We start from the raw sequence: 26,849 nt of genomic DNA, 5'->3' as shown, positions 1-26,849 counted from the left end.
GGGAATCATGGGCCACATTTTTTTTTAAATATATCTTTTTTAGTACCAATTCATCATTACATTTATATTACATTAATACATTAAATTAGGTGTTCAGTTCAATAATGAACTTTCAGAGCCCTATAGTTTAATAATCACTAAAATTTATTTATTCGACTTAAATTTGCTGAGCACAATCAAGCATTTTTATAAAGGAGAACATCCTGTAGTGAAAAAAAATATTTTAAACTAAAAACTAAAGCTATCCTAAAATTAAACTAATTGTAGAGAGAGCGAATCTCTGCGATGGAAGACTGCATCGATTTGCCTCTGAAGTTGGAGATGATTTTGTTGGCCATCTCTTCGATAGATTCAATGCCTGCAATCCGATGAAGATCTTCGGTGCTGTGCCAAGGTGGAAGCCGCAAAATCATTTTCAGAACCTTTTTCTGAATCCTCTGGATGGCTTTCTTCCTCGTCGCGCAGCAGCTAGACCAAATCGGAACTGCATACATTATCGCTGGTCGGAATACTTGTTTGTAGATTAACATCTTATTTCGCAGACACAACCTGGATTTCCTGTTGATGAGAGAATAAAGAGATTTAGTGTATTTATTACATTTAGATTGAATATCTTCAATGTGATTCTTGAAAGAAAGATTCCGATCAAGTGTGAGTCCCAAGTACTTCACGTGATCAGACCATTCTAAAGAAACCCCATTAACTGTTATGGAATGATTTTCATTAGGTTTTAAAAAATTTGCTCTTGGCTTATGGGGAAATAAAATAAGTTGAGTTTTGGAAGCGTTAGGAGAAATTTTCCACATTTTCAAGTAATTCAAAAAGGAATTTTAATTTTGTTGCAATCTACTGCGTACCACCCGTAAATTTCGACCTTTGGCTGAAAGCAAAGTATCATCTGCAAATAATCTTCTACCTTTTCCTTCTGGGACACCAGGAAGATCAGAAGTAAAAATATTGTATAAAATGGGCCCAAGTATACTACCCTGAGGGACACCAGCTCTAATGTGTGTCCTTTCAGAGCATGAATTTTAATAGCTTACTTGCAAAGTTCGGCTAGTCAAATAATTTTGAATAATTTTGGTGAGATATACAGGAAAATCAAATCGAGCTAATTTAGCTACTAAACCTTTGTGCCAAACACTGTCAAAAGCTTTTTCAATATCAAGAAGAGCAACACCAGTTGAATAACCCTCAGATTTGCTAGCATTAATCATATTAGTTACACTCAAAAGTTGATGTGTAGTAGAATGTGCATGACGAAAACCAAATTGTTCATCAGGGAAAATAGAATTCTGATTAATGTGAATCATCATTCTATTCAAAATAACTCTCTCAAATAGTTTACTTAAAGAAGGAAGCAAACTAATTGGTCGATAACTTGAAGGCTCTGAAGCACTTTTTCCAGGTTTCAAAATTGGAGTTACTTTGGCATTTTTTCCATTTATTGGGAAAACAAGCCAAGTGAAAACATTTATTGAAGATTTTAACTAAAAAATTTAAAGTGCTTTCAGGCAACTTTTTAATAAGAATATAGAAAATCCCATCTTCCCCCGGAGCTTTCATATTTTTAAATTTTTTGAAAATCAATTTAAGTTCATCAATATTTGTCTCACAAGAACTTTCAAACACAATTTGCTTAGAAAGAATATCATCGAATTCTAGGGAAATTTGAGCATCAATTGGACTTACAACGTTTAAATTAAAATCATGAGCAGACTCAAATTGTTGGGCTAATTTTTGAGCTTTTTCTGCATTCGTTAAAAGAAGTTTATCCCCGTCTTTCAAAGTAGGAATTGGTTTCTGGGGCTTTTTCAGAATTTTAGTTTATTTCCAAAATGGCTTTGAGTAGGGTTTTATGTCCTCTACTGCTTTGGCAAAATTTTCATTACGAATGAAATTTAAACGATGTTTGATCTCTTTTTGAAGGTCGCAATAAATAAATTTCAAATAAGGATCCCTAGTACGTTGATATTGGCGTCGACGAATGTTTTTCAGTCGTATCAAAAACTGAAGATCATCATCAATTAAAGGTTGATTAAATTTATGTTTAACTTTAGGTATTGAAGCGGCTCTAGCATTGACTATTGAAGTTGTCAAATTTTCTACAGCCAAATCAATATCTTCTATTGAATTCAGTGGAACGTTTACATCTAAATTACGTTCAATAAAATTCATATATCGCTCCCAGTTAGCCTTTTGAAAATTAAAAGTTGATTTTAAAGGGTTTTCAATGGGACTTTGGGATAAAGAAAATGTTACTGGAAGGTGGTCTGAATCGAGGTCCGCATGAGTAACTAATTGACTACTATGCTCGCCTAAATCCGTTAGAACCAAATCAATTGTGGAGGGATTTCTAATTGAAGAAAAACAAGTATGCCCATTAGGATATTCAACAGTATAATAACCTGCAGAGCAGTCATTAAACAAAATATTCCCATTTGAATTTGATGAAATATTATTCCAAGATTGGTGTTTTGCATTAAAGTCACCAATAATAAAAAATTTAGATTTATTTCTGGTGAGTTTTTGTAAATCTCCCTTCAAAAAATTTTTCTGTTCACCGCTACATTGAAAAGGCAAATATGCGGCAACAATTATAATTTTCCCCATAGAAGTTTCTAATTCAATTCCAATTGTTTCTAAGACTTTTGTATTGAAAGAAGGAAGAAGTCTAAATTTGAGACGACTATTGATGACAATAGCTACACCCCCACCTTGTCGATCAAGTCGATCATTTCGTAAAATTTTAAAGAAAGCATTGCTTTTCAAGTTATTGTCTGGCTTTAAAAAGTTTCAGTGATGGCAGCAATATGTATGTTTTGAGTTTTCAAAAATAAAAAGAACTCGTCTTGGTTAGCCAGCAAAGATCTAGCGTTCCAATTCATAATATTTAAACATCTATTTGGATCCATGAGGGAATCGTCAAGTCATAATAATTTTGTTAGCATAATTAAAAGAAGTTTGGAAAGCTTCAAACATTGAATTTGCTTTCAACATAAGTTGCATCATTTCCATTAAATTTTGATGCAAAAATTTTAATTTTTCCTCAGTAATCTCACCCAAATCAACAAAACTGTTAGAATCAGAAGAGGAAGGAGAAGAAAAAGTATTTGAATTTCGGGGATTTTCCCAAGCCTTCGCATGAACGTTGAGACTTGGTTTTTTCCCATTTTTATTAGTTAAACCTGAAGAGGGCAACCCATTTTCAACCACCTCTGAGAACGATAAACAACGAGTCTGTGGCGCAGAATCAGCCCAGGTAACATTAAAATCACTTCGGGTATTACCCAGCCGTGATTCCAATGTAGGCCGAGGCTGACTGCGAACAGGCAGGTTGTTTGCCGGTCTGACGTGTGTAGACGAAAAAGAGGAAGGAGGAGAAGAAACTTTTCTGGAAACTTTGGGGTTTTTCCTAGAAGCAACAATTTTTGCCCTAACGGGACAATCTAGAGAATTCGAGGAATGATTACCTGCGCAATTCGTACACTTAAAAAATTCTGTTTATTGGCTTATCACCACCAAAAAGGCATTTAGATTTTTCATGATCGAATGAGCCGCAAAACATGCATCTGGCATTCATTCTACAATTTTTAGTGCCATGACAAAAAGCTTGACAACGACGACATTGCGTAATATTTTGTAAAAAATTGGTATGGGATTTACGAAAAGGTTCAAATTTTACTCGACAATGAAACATAAGACGAGCCTTTTTCAAAATTTTCAAATTATTAACCTGATCCTTTTTAAAATGGATCAAATAAAGTTCAGGAGCAAAACCAACACTACTGGTATTATTCGTGTTGGTTCTTTTCCTCATTTGAATTACTTGAATTGGAGGAAAACCTAACAAAGAATTTAATTCATTTGTGATCTCATCCGGTGTCTGATCGCCGGTGAGACCACGAAGTACAACTTTAAAAGGACGATCACCTCTAGTGTCGTACGTAAAAAATTGGTGTTTTTTATTATTCAAATAATTTAAAATTTTTTGAAAATCATTAAAAGATTCCGCCAATATACGAGCAGTTCCCCTTCGACCGATCTGAAAAGAAATCTTCACATCCTTGACGGAAGTGACGATTTCTTTTCGAAAGGCATTGAAGTCAGGAATCGTGACCGTTATTGGTGGAATCTTTTCGTTTTTAAGAGTTTAAGAAGAAGAAGGTTTCTTAGTACTCTTATCAGAATTAAATATGAATATTTCCTCATCACCGATGTTATGAAGGACATCGAATGAATTGAAAATTTCAACTTTTTTGGGCGATGGACCTGAATTAGGTTCGGCAATCCGTTTTCTCCCGGCCCTTGAGCCGGCCGAAGACTTCCCCATGCTGGAAAGAAAAGAGAAAATATGAATAAAAGAAAATGAAAATAATCTTAGCACTGAAAAGTGCTGATTGAAATACAGGTAAGGAAAAAATAAATAATGTAAAATGTTCCTGCAGGTACACAGCAACGATACGATGGTCCGGCGTACGTGTTGACGGCTCAACGGTACAGATGGAAGTCATCATGGGCCACATATTGAGGGGTGTTTTGGGCCATCTATATTTTGTTGTTTTGATACACCTTCATAACTAAAAATGCATTTATCCCATTTTTTTTTTGTTTCGATTTTAGTCGTTTTCACATCTTTATTTCATTCGCGACTTATATCAACGATGCAGTTGGCGGAAAGTCATTGAAAAACTTATCCGGTACAACTGTGATCGATGTTTACTCTTGGGCTCAAACTCACGGACATCAGGTTAGGAAGCAACTGACTTACCAACTGAGCTATACACAAGCCCTAACACACATTTACCCTATCTGTTAAGTTTTCTCATGCCAAATGAAGAGTTAAGAAAAATATTCTGTTCATTTTATTCAAGTCGATAGAGATTCCTTTATTAGGAATTTTTGTCAAAACATCTGCAACTCTCTTCTTATTTCCTCATCTGAAATTTCTTTTAAATAATAACATGAATTATGAAATTAGAGTTTTGGGTCAACTCATAAACTTTCCATGATATTTGGTCAATTTGGATATGGTGGCCCACAATCCCCCACCATTTTTCGAACTATAAAAAAATACATATTTTTTAACAGTCAGAACTCTAGAATATTATTTACTAAACGAATATTAAAAAAATGGCCTAAAAATACCCTAGAAATATTAAAAAATTACTATTAATGTTTTTCATTTTTTCTTTTGTGATGAATAAGTTATAGGTAAAAAAAAAACTGGCCCATGATACCCCACTCTCCTCAACAAAAAAAAAAAACTCATCGGCGTGTTTTTCCCAGACGGCGACTACGCTATTCAAACCGCATGGAGCACATCTCTCAAATTTCCCCTCAGATTTCCGCTTTTTAGACAGATTTAAGCTTTTTTCTTCAGATTTGAGCTTCCATCTCCTAGGCTCTCAAGGCAAAAAAACGCTTAAATCTGAGGAAAAAAGCTTAAAAACGAGATTCACGACCACTTGTTTAAAAGATGTTGGTCACAAAATACATAGAAAAATTGTGTAACGTTGCCACCCTCTGGTTTTACAGCTATTGCATGAGGGTTCTTTATTCTCCGTTCTTCGTCTTTCACGGTAGAGAATGGCATTTCTGGCTATAGCAGGTATCAGGTATCAGAATGGGGGTAGGCTTAATAGCGGCACGTTATCCAAACATACGGGAAAATTGTGCCTAGCCTTTTTTTTTATCCAAGATTTCATCATTTACCTGAGAAACCTTAAAAACCTATAAAAGGAAGAAATAAATTCAATCTATTTAAGATGGCATAAAGCCTTTCCACTAGGGATTATTAGCATTAAAGCTCTTTTCTACATTCGGTAAGGAATGATAGAATGTTTTTTAAGTTTAATTTCTTAAACTCAGATTCGCTTAAAGCGTAAGATCCCAGAGTACGAAAACGTAGTCTGGTAAATGAGGGACAGTTACATATAAGATGGAAGGGATCTTCCACATCTGATTCACAACTACCACATACTGGAGATTCAGCACGCTGAATGTTGTGCATGTGATAAAGCTTAGTTCTTTTAGAAATGGGACACTTTCTTTTGCTAATAACTCGTTTACTAGTAATCAGACATTCAAAATTTTGACAACATTTTGTTGCCTGTAAAAAGTACTATCCAACCATTTTTTTTCAAAATTTAAAATTTACGCGTTTTTGAGATATTTACGATGCAAGAGAAAAAGGAAAAAATAATTTTGCACAGTTTCATTCAAAATCCATCATAATCAAATTGATAGCCGACAAAACCGTTGATTATTCAAAGAACTACTCTATGTGAGTGGTGGAAAAGTATGGAAATACTGTCAAAAATGTCCACAAAGTTCAAATCAACCATTGGAGTGAATCATATGATCGGCAACTTCGGCTAAGGGTCTTCAGGGAAGTTAAGTCTCATACCAGCATTTTTAATTTTCAATAAGCGGAAAACTAAGGGTAGATCGCTGAAATTTCCAAAAAAAATTTCTTCGATAAGCTGAAAGTGTTGCCTCTTAATGAGTCATTCAAACCTAACCTCAAACAAAATATTTTTGCTAGATCCACAGCTCGTAAGCTGTATATCTGGTTCCGAGGCTATGGGACAGATGATTTCTGATGAACGACGAAACTTATGAAATATTTTAAATAAAAACTATTTTAAACAAATTCCAGCGTTTGAATCCTATACCACGTCTGCTCGTGGCAAGGTCCCGAGTATATTTAAGTATGTATTTGCTGGTTATTTTGTATAAAATATTATTATTTGCCAAAATTCTGCTCCTGTGGAAAAAAACATCAATTTTCAAAACGAAAACTATGATTTTCACTCTTTTTGAAAGCCTAAAAAGAGTAATCTTTTATGTACCCTTCGCAACCTACGATCTATACTAACCGATTATACTTTAAGTTAAATCTCCTCATGGTTTTACTTCGTTATTGCCATATTTTGCCAGCAGAAATTTCATTAAAATCGCTCAAAAAGTGGCTCAAAAAAAAATCAAATTTGTTAATTTCGAAACAGCCGTATCCGCTAAAGTGGCCTCAGTGGCCTTTTAAAAGAGAAGTATTGGTCCGAAAAGTATCAGAAATTGAAGGAGGGGGATGTAGCCACCAAAAATACAGATTAGACGAAGTATTAGTTTGAAAAACTGATCATTATCATGACTGAAAAAAGTGTGCGCTGGCCGAAGGGAGGTACCAAGAATAAAGTAGAATTTATTCTTACAAAAAACAATAAATAATTTTTTTCAAATTTTTTCATGAATTATCATAAGACTACCTTCATTTCCTTCATAGAAAGTATTTAAATCAAACGAAAGGTTTTTGAGATACACGCATTCGTAACTGTCCCATTTCTAAAAGAACTAAGCTTTAGTTGAGTTTACAATGACCGGAGAGTGCTCTGATCAAGATGCTGCAATGAGATTTATTTAAAGTTAATAAGTAACTCGATATGATTGGAGATGGTTTTTCTAAAAATAATTTAGTTTGACGACAAGTGTCCAACTCTTCCCAGTATCGTTCATGCTGGTTAGAGGACCAAGTTTGAATTTGGTTTCTGAACCAACATGGTGATATTGGGACAGCCAGCTCTGGTCCGTAAAATTCCTTTTCCAACCCAGCTCTAGCGAGTTCGTCGGCGCATTCGTTTCCAAAAATTCCCTTATGTCCGGGTACCCATAGAAGGTTTAATCCATTGCCTTCAGCAAGTTCTTCGATTGCTTTTCGGCATGCGATTACCAGTTTTGATCTAGAACTGGAAGCACTGAGTGATTTGATAGCTGCTTGGCTATCTGAACAGAAATAAATTGTTCTGAACATAATCTTCTTTTGAAGTGCAATTTGCACTCCATACATAATAGCATATAGCTCAGCCTGAAAGACTGTACAATATTTTCCTAGAGGTTGAGCATATTCTATGTTCAACTCGTGACAGTAAATTCCTGCACCTGCACGGCCGTTTGATAATGAACCGTCAGTATAGAATACAATATGAGAGGAGATTTGGTCCTCTACGAAACCTGATAACCATTCTTGGGGAGAAGGAAATTTGACTTTAAACCCCATGTAGGGAAAACTACTCGAGAGTGTTAAATCGTTTGGCGCTAGATTAAACTTGTTTAATCTAACTAATTCAGGCCACACATTTGTATGACTCGATGATCTTTCGATATCTTTCGATAGCCAGAGACCAACTGCCTGTAGACGAAAAGCACATGAGAAGGCTTCCTGTTTTAGGAACAAGTGTAGAGGTTTGATAGAAAACAGAGCCTCTAGTGCTGCAGTAGGAGTTGTAGTGAACGATCCGGACATCCCCAAAAGACACATTCTTTGAAGGTGATTTAGTTTAGTCCGAACTGTTGCAACTTCTCCTTTCTGCCACCACACTAGACACCCATAGGCCAGAATTGGTCTAACTATTGTGGAGTAAATCCAGTGAATATGTTTGGGTTTGAGTCCCCAGTTTTTTCCGATTGCACGTCGGCATTGTCCGAAGGCCATGCATGCTTTTTTGATTCTGAATTCGATGTGATCAGACCAGTTTAATTTGGAGTCAAGAATGACACCCAAATATTTAACTTGATTAGACACGGTGATTTCGGAACCATAAAACAGCAGAGGGCGCACCCCGCGAGTGATACGTTTTTTAGTAAATAAAACAATATTAGTTTTTAGAGGATTAACTGAAAGTTCTACATGAGAACACCATCGTTCAACAGAGCACAGAGCTTGTTGCATTATATCAAATAATGTGCTTATGCACAAACGAGATTCACGACCACTTGTTTAAAAGATGTTGGTCACAAAATACATAGAAAAATTGTGTAACGTTGCCACCCTCTGGTTTTACAGCTATCGCATGAGGGTTCTTTATTCTCCGTTCTTCGTCTTTCACGGTAGAGAATGGCATTTCTGGCTATAGCATAAGTGAAATGCTAAATTTGAAATACGTTTTGATTTTTGAAAATAAAGCGATTTTAACGAGCATACAAAGTCACAAATGATAAAGCTGATTAAACAAAAAACTGATATCAAGTCACTTTTTTGTGCGTTCAAAAACGCTTCAATTTGAGTTATCTTTATCAAAATAATCAAAATAATGAAAGATTAAAATACGATTTACATCTTTTGATGTGCTTCGGTGAAGAACAATAATCCGCGTTTTTTTTATTTCTTTTTGTGTAAATATTACTTGGTTTTGCCCAAATTTGCCTGGTAATTGCCCGGATTTAGAATTGAAAATTTAAAATCGAATGATCGAATTTGGCCTGCTTTAAAGCTTGAATTGCCCTGCTCGGATACATTTGTGAAAAATTCAGGCTCCTTGGACTAAATAGATAATAAGCACCCTAGACACTATGGGTTCAAAACGCTTAGTTTTATGACTTTCAGCGCTGAATTTTGTAAATGTTTATCAATAATTAAGCTAGATAAACCTTGGCAAAACAAATAAAACAAAGATTTGATTAGAGATCAGAGATAAATGATTAATCCGGATTCCTAAATCTTCGTTTGGTATATTTCCATTGAAACATCGTTTTTTTTTTACCAACAACGGTTCGTTTCCTGAATACTTAAAAGAAGAATGATATTTTTTTGAAAAAAAAAAAATGTTTGCAGGAAAATTTTGAAATAATCTTTACATTGGTTTATTTTTAATCGTGGAAAAACAATATTTGGATGTTTAAATGTCTGAATTGAGCTTTTTGAATAGAAAATAAACAAGTTTTCTAAAGGTCGATTTAAATTTTTCAACTTTTACAAATATCATAAATCATGATTTTAGTTCAAACAATTTCTTATCCGAATCTCATCTGTTTCTTGTTTGGCTGGTTTATGTAATGAAAAAATCAGTTAGTTTTGAGATAGTATAAAAAAGAGATTGCATTGCATTTTTGGAAAAGTCAGACAAGCTAATGTCATCCATTCTTGAGACATGGTTTCAAAAAGTTTCCGGTTTGATAGACCCTAATCCAGAAAAACTGAAAACCAACAAATTGACACCCAAACTAATTAATAAGCTCACACATTACCGTTCCAAGAACCGAAAACTTCTAACAGTATGTTATTTGATTTATTATTAAGCAGTTAGTGTAACAAAAACTTAGCATTCTTTTTAAATGTAAAGTTCAAAGATAGTTAGATTTAGTGTTCGTTTTTTTTATTACTAAAGCGCAAACCACCATTTTAACAGTACTCAAAAGGTTCATATCTTTTCCAGTTTAAATCTGTAGCAAGGGTTTCAAGCAAACAAAATTGAAATCTAAACATACCAGATGTTATGTTGTAGGAGGTAGTAACAAGAAAATAGTTCCTTGTCAACGAAAGAAACGCCATCGCCAAACAGTGCTGATATAAATTATCTGTTTGTGTATCTATGGTCACCATCCACAAGCCGTTTAATTCAAGAATAGCCCCAAGAACCGATTGCAGCCCACCTGATAGAAGCAATTGAAGCACGAAAATTTTTAGCGGCAAACCTAGAGAGTACCCACTATTTTGCTTCATGCCCAACATGCTTTCTGCTTTAAACGGTTAGCCAAACATGCTTGTTTCTTGCATGGAACATACTCCTCAGCTGAGCTGAGCTAAGGCCCTAAGTTAGATTGATCGAGCAAATCGTGAGCGTTTGCTTGCGATCGAGCGCGCGCGCGCTCTCAAGACGGGGTAGAATTTTTTTCAAAGCTGCCAAATCAGGCTTCCGTAGGCTGAGGCGCTAACTTCTAAGGTGGTTCAAATTTCAACTGAGAAATTACGCAAAACCGGCACCTAGAATTCTGGTTTCAGAACTAAAGCGGTGCCGGGTATTGATTTCAACCAGCATATGGAAGCTATAAAAAGAAAAAAAATGAAAACATTGATACTTAACCAATCTGAGGAAGTTGAAAAAAAAAAATCATTCGTGTGGGTCAATTTTTTAAGCAATATTTCAATTTGAAATGCAAAAAAAAAAGAAAAAAAAATCTTTTCGAAGAAATTGACCAAAGCATAAATGATGTAACGAGTGTGCCTAATGATGGTTCTAGAAACTGCAGAGTTAAATGAACAAAACAAATTAAGCATTACTTATTCATACCAAGTATAAGAGAGATTTATATTACGACATATTTTTCTGACTCTAGTTTGATTAACAAAGTGAATTTAATCGTGTAAGACTTTTCTCTTTGAATCGATACTTAAATAATATTTTAATGGGGGCTTGAAAATGGTTGAATGAGTATTATTGAGAAATCTGAAATTTGGAAATCAAAAACCGAATTTATACTTCCATTCGAAATGTTATACATAATTATTATTTCTTATTTAAGTTTTTGGGCTTATGATGTAGCTCAGTTGGAAAGTATGTTGCTTCCAAAGTCGATGTTCGTGAGTTCTAGCCCAAAAGCTCATCGATCACACAATGGATGACAAATGGAGAAATTGATGTTTGTTCCGGCCTTAATGACAAAAATACTACATTGACCAAAAAATTTTCAAAATCGACAAAGCTGTCAAGATTGTAAATTGGTCAACTTCCACCAATTTTAGGTTCTCAGTTCAGCCAAGTCTCCACTTCATGATATTCTTGAACTGAATTTCATGAAGGGGCACAACTTCGAAATTAGATAAGGCAAACATAAAAACTGTATGCTTACATCGTATGCTACGATAGCGATTGTAAGTTCCATCCTTCACCCAACGCTATTTTCCCTAGCATAAATTGCTTTGAGAAAGTGAAAACGACACGGAGAAACGGGCGATGCACACCAGCATTGCCAAATCCACGGATTTATAAGTAGATCTACAGATTTTGAGCAATTCTCCGGATAAACGGAATGATGCTCAAAATTTACGAATTTTCAGGATTCCCTACGGATTTTCTACAAATTTTCGATATAATTACAAAGATTCGTCAGCTAAACGATAATTCAACCTAACGACCAAAAAAAGTTCATCATATCTCATTCAACTAAACTTGAATCGTTTATTCCGAACCTGTCCAATACGATTGATCGGTAGTTGTGACAGAAATGACAAAATTGACAGATAAAAATGGTCAAAATTTATTAAAACGAAAAACAAATTTGACAAAATTGAAAAAAAAATCAAAATCAACCAAATTGACAAATTCGATAAATTGAAAATAACTGGTCATTTGATGAAGAAAATTTTAAAATTTAAAAATCAATGATAAAATTAAAAAAAAAAATAATTACATAATAAAACGACCAAATTGACAAAAACGACCAAAATTTCTTAAATGACCAAGAGAAGAAATGAGAAAAATGATAGATATCACCAAAATGACAAAAATGACATTACACTTTGATTTTGGCCTTGAGGTCGAGAAGCGATAGACAAAAATAACAAATATGATAAAAATAACAAAATCCACAAAACTGTCAATACTTACTAAACTAACAGGCTGCAAATTTGCAAAAATGAATTTTCTTACAAAATTGAAGGAGTTTACAAAGTTGACAGAAATGACAAACTTTATATAGTCAACAAAATTGACAAGCTGGTCATTTTTATCGAGTTCGTCAGTTTCATCAGTTTTGTTAATTTTGTCAAATAAATTAATGTTGTCAATACGGTCACTTTTAACAATTTCAAAAATTTTGGTAATTTGTAAAATATACCAATTTTGTCAACAATTTAAATGTGGTCAAAAAATTCAGTTGGGTAACCTTTGTTAATTTCTGAGTCAATTTTGCTTATTTGTCTTTTCTTATTTTTTACCATTTTTGACATTTATATCATTTATGTCATTTTTGTCGTTTTTGTCATTTTTGTCAAATTTGTCAGTTTGGAAAATTTGTCAAATTTGATAAATTTTGTTGTTTTAAATAGTTTTTACAATTTTTGTAAACATTCTTATTGTGATTTTTTTGTGGAATTTTTGTCAATTTTAATAAAATATAATGCATTCAAAAGTGATGAAATCTATAGTCAATGTTTTTTTTTCAATATCCCCGTTTTCTTTACTTCAGAAGGAATTCTTAGCAAACGTTGAATTATTTGAAAAAAGCATGATTAGAAATGTTTTTTTTAATTGTATTCTATATTTTTAAATTTGATTTCTGTTATTCAAAACAGTGTACGTTGAGATTAAACTTACTTGAAAAAATTCCATAGAAACGATATCATACAGGATTTTCCAGGATCCAGCCTTTTGAAAACTATCAATTGGTTTAAGGTTATCTAATAAATAAGGATTAATTATTGATTTTTGATCTTTATATTTTTGCTCAAACAATAAAAAAAAATATTACTTTCTATTGTGATACTCTGTTATTCTATTTGATTATTCTTTTTGAAGTTCTTTTAAATAAATAGATTTTCGTCAAAATAGAAACTTTTGAAAATACATCCTTAAACTTTAAAATGATGACTAGGATTTGTGTAAAGAATCCTTTTGAAACAAATTAGGAAACTTACTTTTATCAATTGTTGAGATCATAAAATTTACAACAAAATCTTGTGAACTTTGCATAAAATTTCCAAATATTCTCCCTTACATAGCCGGGCTATTTTATTCTGGCATTAAATTTCCAAATTTTCATACAAAACCCGAGCAATATCCGTGAAAATTTGACAAAAACCCAGGAACTATTCAACTAAAATCAAGAAAAAATACATTTATATCATTTTTTTTTGAAAAACATAACCAGATTTTGAAACATACTTCAGACTCCCAAAAAATCGTTTATGTTGATTTTGATATTCAGGCTTATAAATTAAAAATGTTGCAATTTGAATTTTTTGTTTGACTTTCCAAAAAAAAAAGAATTTCCCATTTTTTTTACTAAATATCCGGCCAAATCCGGGTAAAACCGGAAGACCAGATTACTCTGGTCAGCATAATATTTCTTATTTGATTTTAACTTACTATAATTTGTTTTAAAGAAAGCCTTCAATTGAAAAAACAAATTTTTAAAAATTAATACAGTTTTCAAAAGTAAAAGTAAAAAATTTAAATTTTGCGGTACAAATTAGATCTTTGCCAACTCGATTTTAGTTAAAGTTTTTAGTTTGAATTTTAGTTCTTGATACAACTGCAGTATTAATAATGCTGAACTATACGCGAAATCACATGGAATTCCCTTTAATTTCATTAAAAGCAGATAGAAGGTACAGCAAAATCAAATGCTACTTAATTTTTGTTATTTTCAGTTGAATTGTGGAAACGAACTGACATTTGTTGAATTTAAAATCGAACTTACAATCAGAGCTAGAACCTTGCGATCTCTTACATTTTAAATTCGTTACCAAAATAGTCATCTTGATGATTTTATTTTGATTGTGGAACTTATCAACGGGCTGAACATGAGTCAAAATTTTAATTTTCAATCTGTATCGCAGTTTCAAAACGTTTTCTGAAATTTATATAAAAAATGAGTTCTGAATTTAGAAACATGAACCAAAAATTAAAATAAGTTTCAAAGCCCTCAATCATGAAATCACAAATATAATTAGGATGTTTTGGATTTCAATAATTACTCTTTATTTTTATAATGTTTTTCATATCTGCCAGGCAAATCAAAATAAAAAGTAAAATTTCTAAAAATGAATCTTTATTGCAATTTTGAAGCTTTGTTATGTTTAAATTTTGCATTTGAATAAAGCTCGTTAACTCCGAAATTGATTTTTGATTTAAAATTCGTTTATTTGGAACTTTGAATCTGAATATAAAACAAAAACTCATAATGATTTCTAAGTTTTTTTTTTTATATCCGGAAAAATATTAACTTAATGTAGACGAAGAGTAGGCGGCGGTTGAATGTGTCAGACGCGTTTTTTTCGGAGCTGGAAAATTTCTTTTTGGAAAATTTAAATATATTTAAATTTTCGTACGAAAATTAGTGCGAGACTGTTTGTTCAAGTTTTTATTCAAGTTTAATTCGTGATCGGAGGCTGCACCCTTATATTACGGACTGAAAATACGTGAACGGAAATTTGAAGAAAAAAGGTCCAATTTTTTTCGGAAAGTTGTGTGTGAAGAAAAATAAATAATTAATTGAAGAGTATGTAGTTTTAACGAATGATTTCATAGCAAGAGAAATCAGATTTTTGGATTGGATAGACAGAATGATGGACTCAGGCTAGCCTTTGACGTCAAATTCTAAGAAGGGCCTAAGAGGTACAGCTCCAAGGATTCCAAGCTAAGTATTAATCCTCGTTTTCAATATTTTTGGGATTTTATAGATAAGGATTGGGTTTGAAAGCGTGGCGTCTTGTTTTTAATCGACACGGTGGATCGTGTGGTAAGAGGTGTCTTTAGAGAGGGCTGGATGGTTGGAAATGTGAATTAGTTTTTTTGGTGAAGATGGTGAAGATGATTTTAGTAGGAGTTCGTTTAGAGGAGTTTTCGAAACGCCGCGTTAAGTGAGACGATTTAACAAACGCTTATCGTATCAGTTCGATAGATGTTGTTGTGAAGACCAGAAAGAACGGAGAGTGAGTGTGGATCTGATTTTGTCTAACAGACAGCTCCACGGCATATAGGAGCGCTTAGCATTATAAAGCCTCGAATCAAACGCTGCGCCGTATAATTTAGATTTGTTCTTCCGGTAGAGACAATTTTATCCTACCCGTACTAAGAAATGTAAGTGCCTCTGCTTACCACTCAAAGACATTTGGATTTTTACAGTTGATGAATCTTGAACAAATTATAAAGCAAATAATTGCTAGTTGGTGATATTAATACATAAATACATACATACCTACATTAAAATAGTTTTGATTTTTTTTTTGTAATTCACATTTTTAAACTCGATTTTCTCACTTGAATACTAACTGACATTTTTTGTTGATTTGTTTTCTTCGTGAAATTATGAAAAAAGTATGAGGCAAAGTGTCGAATTGCACTGATGAGTTTCCAAAAACGATCTTATTCAGTTATCACAACTTAATAAACAAGTAAAAAATTAAAAAGGAGATTCACTTCATCCCTAAATAAAATTTTGATATTCTTAATATCTGCTTATGAATATTCTTAGAAAATTTTTAGAAGTATCTTTACACTAAAGGGTCGTTTTTGGAAACACATTAGTGTATCAGGGAACAAAAATTAGGAAAACAAGTTAGTTTAAGGAAAATTTTAATACATTTTTTATTTTACTATTAAACTTCTCATTACTGCCTCAAAGATAGAAAAAGGAGTTTCCTTATGAAAAATCTAGGAGCATAGCAGGTGTAGGAAAACTTGATCGCACCATTCACCAAAATGGATCCTGATCTATACCTTTCCCCTACTGACATAACCCCTTCCTAGGATATTTATATATAGATTCGCAGACGTATAGACGGTTTCTATAGTTGGTGATATTGACTTATCTTTTACCTTTGTTTTAAAATTTTAAAATAAATCTTTGGAACATAAAGGGACAAAAGGTTGTTAATTGATCCTATTAAGTATCCTACTAGTAATCCTTCCTTCATTCCTCATTGACTACTAGGACGTGGCCGGCGTCGTTATTGATCATTTTCAAAGGGAGAGCATGAGTTTTGTGCATTGTGAATGAATTGCTAGTCCCAAGCACCATTCTTTTGGGCCTTGCACAAAACTGATGGCCTCGATCAATCACGGAGTAGCAACCATTGGCGAGGTAGAACTTGTTCTTCTTAGCCACGCCAGCGATCATGGAATTTGAAGTGCGTAAGTTGAAAAAATTCTAATCAAATATGTTATCATAAGTTTTAAATGAATGAATATTTCTAAGCACTTCAAGTTCTATGATTTAAGGTGGATATGAGTAGTCAACTAAGCTAAGCTAAGCTAAAATATTAACTTAATGTAAAAAATACGAATAAGTTTCGAAAATCATGAACCAAACTTTGAAAGGAACGTAAAACATTTCAAGTTTTCTAAACTCTTAACTCTAAAATCTAAACTCTAAACTGGATGTATAATCCTAAATATGAAAACAGTATTACAATTTCGATATTGATTTTAAGGAACTAGAATCTCTCAAATGAGTTAAATCTTATTTTTTAGCACTCAGAAATGAATTCCTGTCAATAAATGAAATTTTTTTCGATATTTTGACATCACTTCTGCGTTAAAATTGTTACTATCAAATATGTAAGAAAGGCTATAATCCACTGTAAAGTGTATTGAATCTGATTTTTTTTCTTAATTTTTTTTTTTATTGTTTTTTTTTCTTATTAACATACACATACTCATATTGCGCTTTCAATTAAGACTTTAAAGCAACAAATTTTTTTAGAAATATCCAGTTTTAATGTAGGATTTTCATTTTTTCTATTAAATTTTAATTAAAAAAAGTAAATTCATTTCAAATTTCTAGAACGCTTTTTCCTGTGAATAATAAACATAAAAAAAATTGTTTGGAAAAGATGATTACAAAAAATTAAATATCGATGATTTCCTTCGTTTTAAAAAGTCTTATCCATTAGTTTATATTCGAAAAGATCAAAACCATTACAGAAAACAACAAATAAATTTGAAATTTAGTTCAGCCCAATTATGGTTTTTGTGATTTTATGTACAAAATTTACACAATATTTTAAATGAATCTAACCAGTTTAATATCAATGTATAATTTGAATAAGCAAAATTCAAACCTTAAACTTAATTTTAGTATAAATAATTTATGATTTTTGCGTCAAATAATAACAACTTTCGAGGATGTTTCATCAAAATAATCTTGCAAACATTTTTTGGAATTGTTAAATGACATTTGAACGTCACTGATGTGCTCGTATAAAATGTGTTTATTTTAAACCTCTTGAATTTTTCTGCATAATCCGCCTGCATCTTGCCCGGTAAATATTTGAGTTGAAAGTTTCTAATTCAAATACAATTAAAAATCTTCTGATAAATTATGATGAAAATGTTTTTTCTTTATTTTTTATGAGTAATTCATAAGTTTTGACATAATTTGCCCGGATATTCCCGGGAATGTTGGTCGAAAATTCTGAATTAAATGCCCGGATTTTCAGATTTTTTGATAAAAAAAGCCCGGATTTTTTCGGCCCGGATATAACCAGAGAAAACTCTGGCAAGCTAACCTTAAACCCAATCTCACCTTGGCACGATGGATGGATCAGAGAAGCGCGTAAGCACGCATGACTTTTCGGTCCAAAGTTTTGTCCACCGGACCTGGTTTCTACCCAGATTTATTTATATTATTTATATTATTTATATTTTATTATTCTTTGATTTTCACCAACTGAATCAGCTAAATGTCGGGGATAGCAAATACACTGTTTGTGCAAGATATTTTTGCGCTTTTCCGCAAAAATGCTTCTCATTTTAACGAAAACAATAAAAATGAAGCTCACGATACAAAGAGTTTAGAGCTAAAATGTAAACAACCACACAAATCAGAAATCAGCTGTTTACACGTCATCCGGAATAAGCAGAGTTGTATCATAATGGGACAACCTTAAGCTGAAATCCTATGATTATGAATAAAATAGGTTTAATATAAGGTTTCCAGATTGCTCGATTTTATCCGGGTTTGCCCGGATATTTTATACGAAAATTGGAAACAATTCGAAGCCCCGTATTTCTAAGAAAACAGCCAACATTTCGCCCGGATTCATTCATTTTATTGGGAAAATCAAACAAAAAAAAAAACAAATTGTGTTGCATTTTTTTTTTGTTATTTATGCATCCAAAACAAAATATTTTAAACAAGTTTTATGAAAAAAATATGACACACATAATATGAGCCTCGAATACGACTTCATGATTACTGTTGAGTAATTTATGGTTTTTTATCAGATTTGCCCGGATATTGTCGGGATTTTTGGTCGTCAATTTTGAAATCAAATGCCCGTATTTGGCCAGGTTTTTATGTAAATTTGGCTAAATTTTTCCGGCCCAGATACGTTTTGAAAAATTTCTCTCAACCTCAGTTTAATATCTGGAGTCGAATGAAAAACTTAACAACCTCAAAGAACACTGAATAAAATTTTAAAATTTTTGCAAACCTGAGGGAAGATAAACTCAAACAACTTTAAGAATATTAGTTTTTTTACATATATGTTTAAGAATGAACATTAATGCTATCAGAAGAATTGGTTTTATTTTTTTGCTAAAAAACTAAAAACCTGAATTGTAGAGATTTTTTGAATAAAGTTTCCAGAATTGAAATTTGATTTGTAGATTGAATGAAAAATGTTCAAAACTTGAGGGTTATAGAATCTTCCTAGATGTTAAATTTTCGGATCTTGAAGGCAGCTTTATCATCTATATATATTAAAAGCAATTTCTGTGGGTTTGTTTGTTTGTTTGTTTGTTTGTTTGTTTGTTTGTTTGTTTGTTTGTTTGTTTGTCCTCTATAGACTCAGCCGTCTTAAGAGCTAGAGGTCTGAAATTTGGCATGGATGCTCATTAGGACCCGGAATGATGAAAAATGTTTCCAGAATTTCGGTTGACCCCTTCTGAAGGGGGTCATCCATTCAAGACAAATATTGTTTTCACGTTATTGACGTTGTTTTTCGTCGGATCGTGATGAAAATTTGCACATGAGGGTTTTAAAAGATAAGAAATCGATTTGAGGTATTGAATTTGGGATCAGGGGTCGGCAAAAGGGGTCGTCCATATTAACATTTCAATATTTTTGCGATATTGACGTTATTATTCATCGGATTGAGAAGAAAATTTGCACTCGGATGTTTTTAGGGACGGGCAATCAATTGCCGGTATAAAATTTTGTGTAAGGGGTCAGCCAAAGGGGTCGTCCGTATTAACCGTTCACTATTTTTGCGATATTGACGTTATTATACATCGGATTCAGATGAAAATTGGTACACAGGAGTTTCGAATGACAAACAATCGATTTCAGGTATCGAATTTAGTGTAAGGGGTCGACAAAAGGGGTCGTCCATATTAACTTTTCAATATTTTTGTGATATTGACGTTATTATTCATCGAATTGAGAAAAAAAATTGTGCTCGAATATTTTTAGGAACATGCAATTGATTGCCGGTATCAAATTTTGTGTAAGGGACCAGCAAAGAGGGTCGTCCATATTGACTGTTCGCTATTATTGTGATATTGACGTTATTATACATCGGATTGAGGTGAAAATCTGTACATAGGAATAATTAAGGACGAACAATTATTCCAATTATCCATTTTTTGGTCAGAGGTCGGCCAAAGGGATCGTCCATATTAACTTTTCACGGTTTTTGCTATATTGATGTTATTAAGCAATGGATTGTTTTGAAAATTTGCACACGGAAGTTTTGAGGGAAGGGCAATAGATTTCAGATATCAAATTTCGTAAAAGAGGCCACCAATTTGCAATGATCGAGTCAAAATTTATACACCAGGGGGTTTGGACGGTCAATTGATTTCTGATTTCAATATTTATATCAAAGGACAAAAAAGGGGGTCTTCAATATTAACTGTTAAATTTGCTTCAGCAACAATTACGTGAGTTTGAATTGCATCAAGACGAAAATTCATATACTGGGTTTTTTGGCACGGTCAATTGATTCCTGATTTCAAATTTAGTAGCAAACGACAGAAAAAGTGATCTAACATACAACGTGTTCCACATTTTTGCAATGATTGCTCAACAATGCATTCGAAAATGCGTCTGGACATATTCTAAATTGAAACGAAACGGAGTTCGTTTGGGATCAGCTAGTGTTTAATAAATAGTGAAGATTATAATAGCTAGACTCAAACTGAGACTGTCTTGTCTAAAAAATATGTGTAATATCCACAAACAACCTGTTTTACATTATAATTTAGCTTTCAAGCAATGCTTGTTTAAATTTTTTTGTGTTATTTTCAATGGAAAAAATGTTTTGTTTTTTTTAGTTTAAAAAAAATCCTTTCATCTTTAACTAGCCTGCAGGGTACAACACTTATTGAATCCAAGATTTGAGGCTTCAATGTTTCCGCGAACTATTTCTCCCATTCCGTTCCAATTTCTCTTACCAACACTGATTTTCGATTTCAAATTCCGATTGTTTGCGTTTTGATCCGAATGTTTTACGTTTTCCGGTTTCTAGGTTATCATTCTGCCGTTGTTCGCAAGCCGAAAACAAGTATGCCGACTCTTCAATCTAGACCACTCAATGAGCCACCCTAAGGTTAGATAGTCTACACTAAATGAATTGAATCAAAACTCGCACATATCCCTTCCAGTGGCCCAGCACGCGCACGATTCAGAATGAAAAAAATAGAAAAAAACAGCAATCCAAAACAAGCCGGTAGCCGATGGCCAGTTTTTCTTGATGATCGGAGGAGCCGATCGGTTTCCCACCATCATCAGGTGGGGGGCTTGGAAAACCATTCAGGTTCTCGGAGGTTTAGTTTTTCCTAAACCCTCGTAGGGGTAAAGTCGATTTCAATTCACACTCGAAGCGATTAAACGCCGTGACGACACGCGTTCTAAGGTTCAGTGATCAGTGATCCATGTTCAAGTTTGCACAATAATTCTGTTGCAACGCGCATTCAACCCCAAAAGGATCGGAAATGTTTCTCGCGACGCTTGCCTTTCTGTTTTTCGGAGTTCCGTTGGCCGCGTACATTTATGCAAGGATCATCTTCCGGTTTGCGGATCGGATTCCCTCGGTCGGGAAGTTGGTTCCGTTTTTCGGCAATGGGTTGGATTTTGCGCACAAAAATTCGTTCGAAATTTTCCAGAGCCTGTACAGTGCCTACCGGACCAAGGTGCGGATTTTTAAGCTGCAGTTTGGACCGATTCCGGTGATCTGTCCCAATCATCCGGATCTGCTGGGCAAGGTGCTCGTGGAGGTGGCCAGCTTGAATAAGCCCTACGTCTACAACTTCATTCGGGTGCCGCAGGGGCTGCTGGGGGCTCAGTGTATGTGAGCTTGTTGTATATTTATTAAAGTTTGGAAACCATGGGTTTATGAGGAATTGTGCCGAAACTTCAACAAAATTGTGCTATGAATTTCACAGGATGAGATTGAAAAAAAATCCTACCTGATATCAATGAAGCGCTATGCAGTGTTATTTTATGAAAGTTTTTCTACTAATGTGTTGTCTTCAAACAGGAACAACAAATATTTTTTAAGATTAGGATCCATCAGCTCTGACTTGAAATTTCAAAAAGGTATTTGAATATTTCACACATCCAAAATGGTTTTGTAAACATAGACGATTTTATGTAATCCTGAAAATTATGAAATCAACCGAAATGAATAATAAATTTGTGTAATGATTGTTGCTGTAATATGAAAATAAAGAGTGGCAGACAAATGGGTGATGTCGGATTTCGAAAACCCCCTATGTACATTTTGTAAGTTGGTCCAAAAACTGACCTGTGCAAAATTTTAGCTCAATCGGACTTAATAAGGAGGTGCCTCAAAGCGCTCAACGTTTCGGTTTTTTTACTCTCAAAAATCAGCAAAGGAGGAAGTCAGAAGTCGGAAGTAGGAAAAATCGAAATTTCAATTTTAATGCCAACTGACTCAAATATGCAAAAAAAAACATCGTAATGTGGTGTTATCTCAATTCAAAAATTTATGTCAAAAATTGATTTTAAAATTTCAAGAATAACCAAAGGCCGACGGAAAATCTAAATTTAAGGTTTGAAGCCAAATGACTTAGAATCCATGAAACGTCGAGATTTGATGTTACCTCGAAAAAAATTATTTGGCCAAGAATCGACTTTCCTGTCATTTTTTTCAGAAAACCAACTAAGTTGCAGAAAGTAGATTTTCAATAATTCAATATTTTCAATATTTTCAATTCAAGATTTTTAATTTTTTTTCGATAAATCAGCAGATTTGTACTTTTCATGCCTATGCCATTTTTCATCAAAACTTAAATTTAGATTTTCCGAATTTCCTTGGTGCTCACTCTGATAAATATGAAAATTTTAAGTCGATTTACGACAAAAAAATGTTTTTTTAAAAAACACCAAATTTAGATTTTTTTTCTCTCTTACCACATTTGTGGCGTACCAAATTTAGATATTTAATATATTTTTATGTCTTTTGGCATTAAAAGTCAAATTTCGATTTTTCGGATTTCCTTTGTATCACTCTTTTATGATATTTGAGGGTAAAAAACTGAAACTTTGAGCACTTTGAGGCAGCTTTAAATCAAGTCCGATTTAGCAGAAATTTTTCACAGGTCAGTTTTTTGGGCCGATCTACAACATGTTTATGGTTGGTTTTCAAAATTCGATTATGACATTTTTTGACAAACATCCATTGCCACCCTAATGAACATAAAGAGTGAAGTTAAAAAAATTCAAGGAATTTTCAATTTGAGGGTTCTGTTGTTTAATTACTGAATATTTCTTTCTTCAAAAATTTTACAAAAAAACTAATTTTTGCAAAAACCTGTAAAGTGTTTGTGTTTTGTAATTTGTCATACACGGATAATTTTTTGTTTTGTTAAAAAGAGGACGAAGTTTAAAATCTGTGCAACTGTATATTGCATAAACAAAAATAAAAATTCGAAGGATCCTTTATTATTATGAATTCATAATTTTTAACTTCGTAATTAAAAATCTCTAGATGTCAAGTTCTGATGAAAAAATACTCATACTCTGCTTAATTTTTTTCAAAATCCATCTTGATTTCTTCAGTTTTTGTGATTTTACAGAAATGTTGATGATTTAAGCTGAATAATTAAATCAAACAATAATCAAGTTTACTTTATAATGAAGACCAATATAGGGGAGGAGCGGGCTATATGCGCCTATTAAGCAGAACACTGATTTAATCAAATATCACATCGAATATGTGTACAAAAACTATATACACGTGTGCGGGCATCTGTTTTCTATACATTGGAGTCATTTTTATGTTGAATTTTTCTTCTGTTTCCAAGTAAACGATTTTATTATAAGTGATGTCTAAAATGCCGAACCTCAAACCGTGCAGGCTAAATGCGCCTATTTATGTTTTGAACAAAATTTCTGTTTTTTGGGCAATATTTCCGTATAATTTCATTGAAACTGCTAGGAGGTAATAATTTCCGTACGATAAAGCTGAAGTTTTATAAAAATCTTTATATATTATAGTTTTATGGAATAAAACAAAAGTTAGGGTTGCCATACTATGGAGGCAGTTCATCCATGAGAAAAACTTTATCAAATCTATTTTTAGATCTTCAATTCTCTCTTAAGATGTTATTCAGAGCTTAGATTTGAAGGTTCATTGGTTAAAATCATTTATTTATTCTGTTTAACCTATTATTTTAGGATGGAGGCATTTTACATACATGATGGGGGCATACAAAAACATTGTATTATTCATCTATATAATCATTATTAAACCTCCACATAAGCTGAAATATGTTTAATTTCTGAAATTCATTTGAGTAAGAAACAAAAACCATCCTAGTTTTTGTTTTAAGCTTCTTTAATGATAATTTTTAGAAGTCGTAATATTACATCAAAATGTATCAAAACCTTGTATTATTTTTTAAATTTTTTTGAGTTGGTGAATTCATAATATTCTTTCTTGCCTTATGTTCTAAGCGTTTCACCTTCAAAATGCATAAGTCAGATAAGCTGTCTAGTCAGCCATTTCATCAAACAGCCGTAGGGTCATTTAACCCGAAAGGCCCATTTAGGAAACCTTTCCCCTACACCTTTTTCTGAAGTGTTTAGAATTTCTGCCTAATTAGGGGCGATTAATTAAAAAAATATTTTTTTTTATTCTATCACCTCATGTGGAGTTGTGGGGATAAACTTCTAAAAAATACAAAATCTACTTGAAGAATTTCCAATTTTGAAGGGAACAATAAGTTTTTTGTCTTTGTGTTTTGAAAAATTTGCTTTTCAAATAACAAATATTTTACTTATTTCAGAGACAAGTTCATATTAAATTGGGATTAAATTACTATAAAATGAATTGACACTGCGTTAAGTTGATCAAAGTACATTTTTGCCTTCGTTTACAGTTCGAATCGTGTTGTGTAAAGGTTAAAGATTTTGCATTTGACTTAACACATTGAACATTATGGCCTATTTTTATACAGTATTTGAGTCATACACCCAAAATTCAGCCTCTGTGCCAATGGCGTGTAGTCAATTACATAGCATCATTGGTACAAGAAGATAACGCGATCGGTGCTGATTCGATTTGCTCCCACCGGCATTAATCTCTCAAGTTAACCGAATTGCGTATGGCTGAAAGAAACAAAATAAAAACACTTTCACGTCCCTCCCTATCGCATCACAAGACGAAGAAGGATGGAAATAAATACCGGCTAACACCAGGCAGCCAGCGAACCGAGCACTGTGCGTGTGAATGTAGCAAAAGCAACAACAAAAACATCCTTCTAATTCAATCCCTTCAATCCACCGGCAAACAACCACGGCCGAGCTGTGCGTGTGTATGCAGTAAAAGCAACAACAAAACAAAACATTCCTTCAATTCAATTCGCCGGCAAACAACCGCGGCTAAGCTGTGCGTGTGTATGTAGCAAAAGCAACAAGAATATATTCCTTCAATTCACCGGCAAACAAGCACCGGCCAAGCTGCCCGGCTTTAGCAGCTGTGTATATGTAGCGTGTGTATGTAATAGCAGGCAGTAAGCAAAGCACAGTTCTCATTCAATGGGTTTCCCGTTTCCTCCACTCCCGTTCCCTTTCCCGTTTCCATCGCAAGACAAATGAATACCTTGAAAGGAGGCCAAACGCCGGGAAGCCACTGTCGTGCGTTTCTTTTGTGATTGATCGGTGGCAGAATGCCTATGACAAATATCCCTCTTCCTGCATGAAGCTCAAATAGTACACTGGTTAAGATGTCGGTCTGGCAAGACCATATGGTTAGTGATGTGAGTTCGATTCTCCCTACGGGCGCTGTGGTTTATATTTTTATTTTCTTGTTTCTGGGATGAATTATCCAATAGGAACGAAATCCCATAAAATGTTTTTCTTGTTTTGCTTGAATGTAGTGGTCATGCATCATTTTAGTTTGGACCCGAGTCCTTATGCCAGTTACGGTTTTTCAAACATATCATCTTCGGCACAGTGCACATTTCAGCGCATTATCGGCACAGAGATGTGCTAAATAGGCATTGGATTTTTGCAACCTCTTCTATGGGTGTAATATTTGAGATAAAACCATGTAATAAGTACATGCTAAAAGTTATTGATTTTCTTGTGTTGGTGTTAGAAATGTTGATTAACTGTGTTTTAACTTTCCGGTGAAAAAGGTCAAAGTGTTTTTTTTTTCACGCACTCATCTTTTGTTGTTGCTTGAGAAATTGACAACAGTCTGTTGTTTAATCCAAATCTTAATTATTTAAATGAATTTAAAAAAAATAAACGATTAGAAAAAAATGCTAGTTATAACAATACAACAAACTTGTTATCAAAAAAAAAATTAAAAAGTTAATTTTTTGAGTTAAAGCTCTTTTTTGTAAAATCTTACGAAATGTGACTTGAAGATCTTTTTTAATCTCTAAGCAATGTTCTTCACACGGAAATATTATAATTAAAATATTTATTCCAATATGTCAATTGTTTGAGTATACTCTGAGCTTCTTAATGGGTTATTTTCAAGTCAAGAGTAAACCCTCCTTTTTTCAGAAAAACTTATCCAAAATGTATGTTATGGGTTCTCTTGATCCTTCGAGTCCAAAAAGATATATTTTTCTTCTGAATCCAGGTTGCTCATTAATAAGCACAAAATTATTAATATTAATCCAAAGACTAATATCTATCCAAATATTTCGTGATAAAAAGGTCACAAAAATGTGCTTTCATAAAAAAAAATTAGAAAATATGAAATGAATTCAGGGTAGAAGACAAACTTTTAGAATTTTTTTGTCTGTCACTTATGAGCTGTGAAATGATAAATAATATGCCCAAAAACAGTCGATAAAATTTGTGTCTTCAGATTTTGCGAAAGCTTTGGGCAATCTGATTGAAGGAACAAGTCTCATTAACTTTAA

General features: G+C 33.2%; 1 protein-coding gene across 1 annotated transcript in view; it reads left to right on the top strand.

Moving 5' to 3' along the window:
- LOC129753608 (uncharacterized) overlaps positions 1-26,849 on the top strand; it is a 100,955-nt gene that overhangs the window by 42,392 nt on the left and 31,714 nt on the right. Inside the window, exon 9 of the mRNA XM_055749444.1 lies at positions 21,415-21,789. Coding sequence (XP_055605419.1) covers positions 21,415-21,789 — 375 coding nt within the window. The remainder of the gene's footprint in view (positions 1-21,414; positions 21,790-26,849) is intronic.

This window comes from Uranotaenia lowii, chromosome 3, assembly GCF_029784155.1.
Source record: "Uranotaenia lowii strain MFRU-FL chromosome 3, ASM2978415v1, whole genome shotgun sequence".
NCBI classification, from domain to species: domain Eukaryota; kingdom Metazoa; phylum Arthropoda; class Insecta; order Diptera; family Culicidae; genus Uranotaenia; species Uranotaenia lowii.
This window is presented reverse-complemented; position numbering and strand designations above follow the sequence as displayed.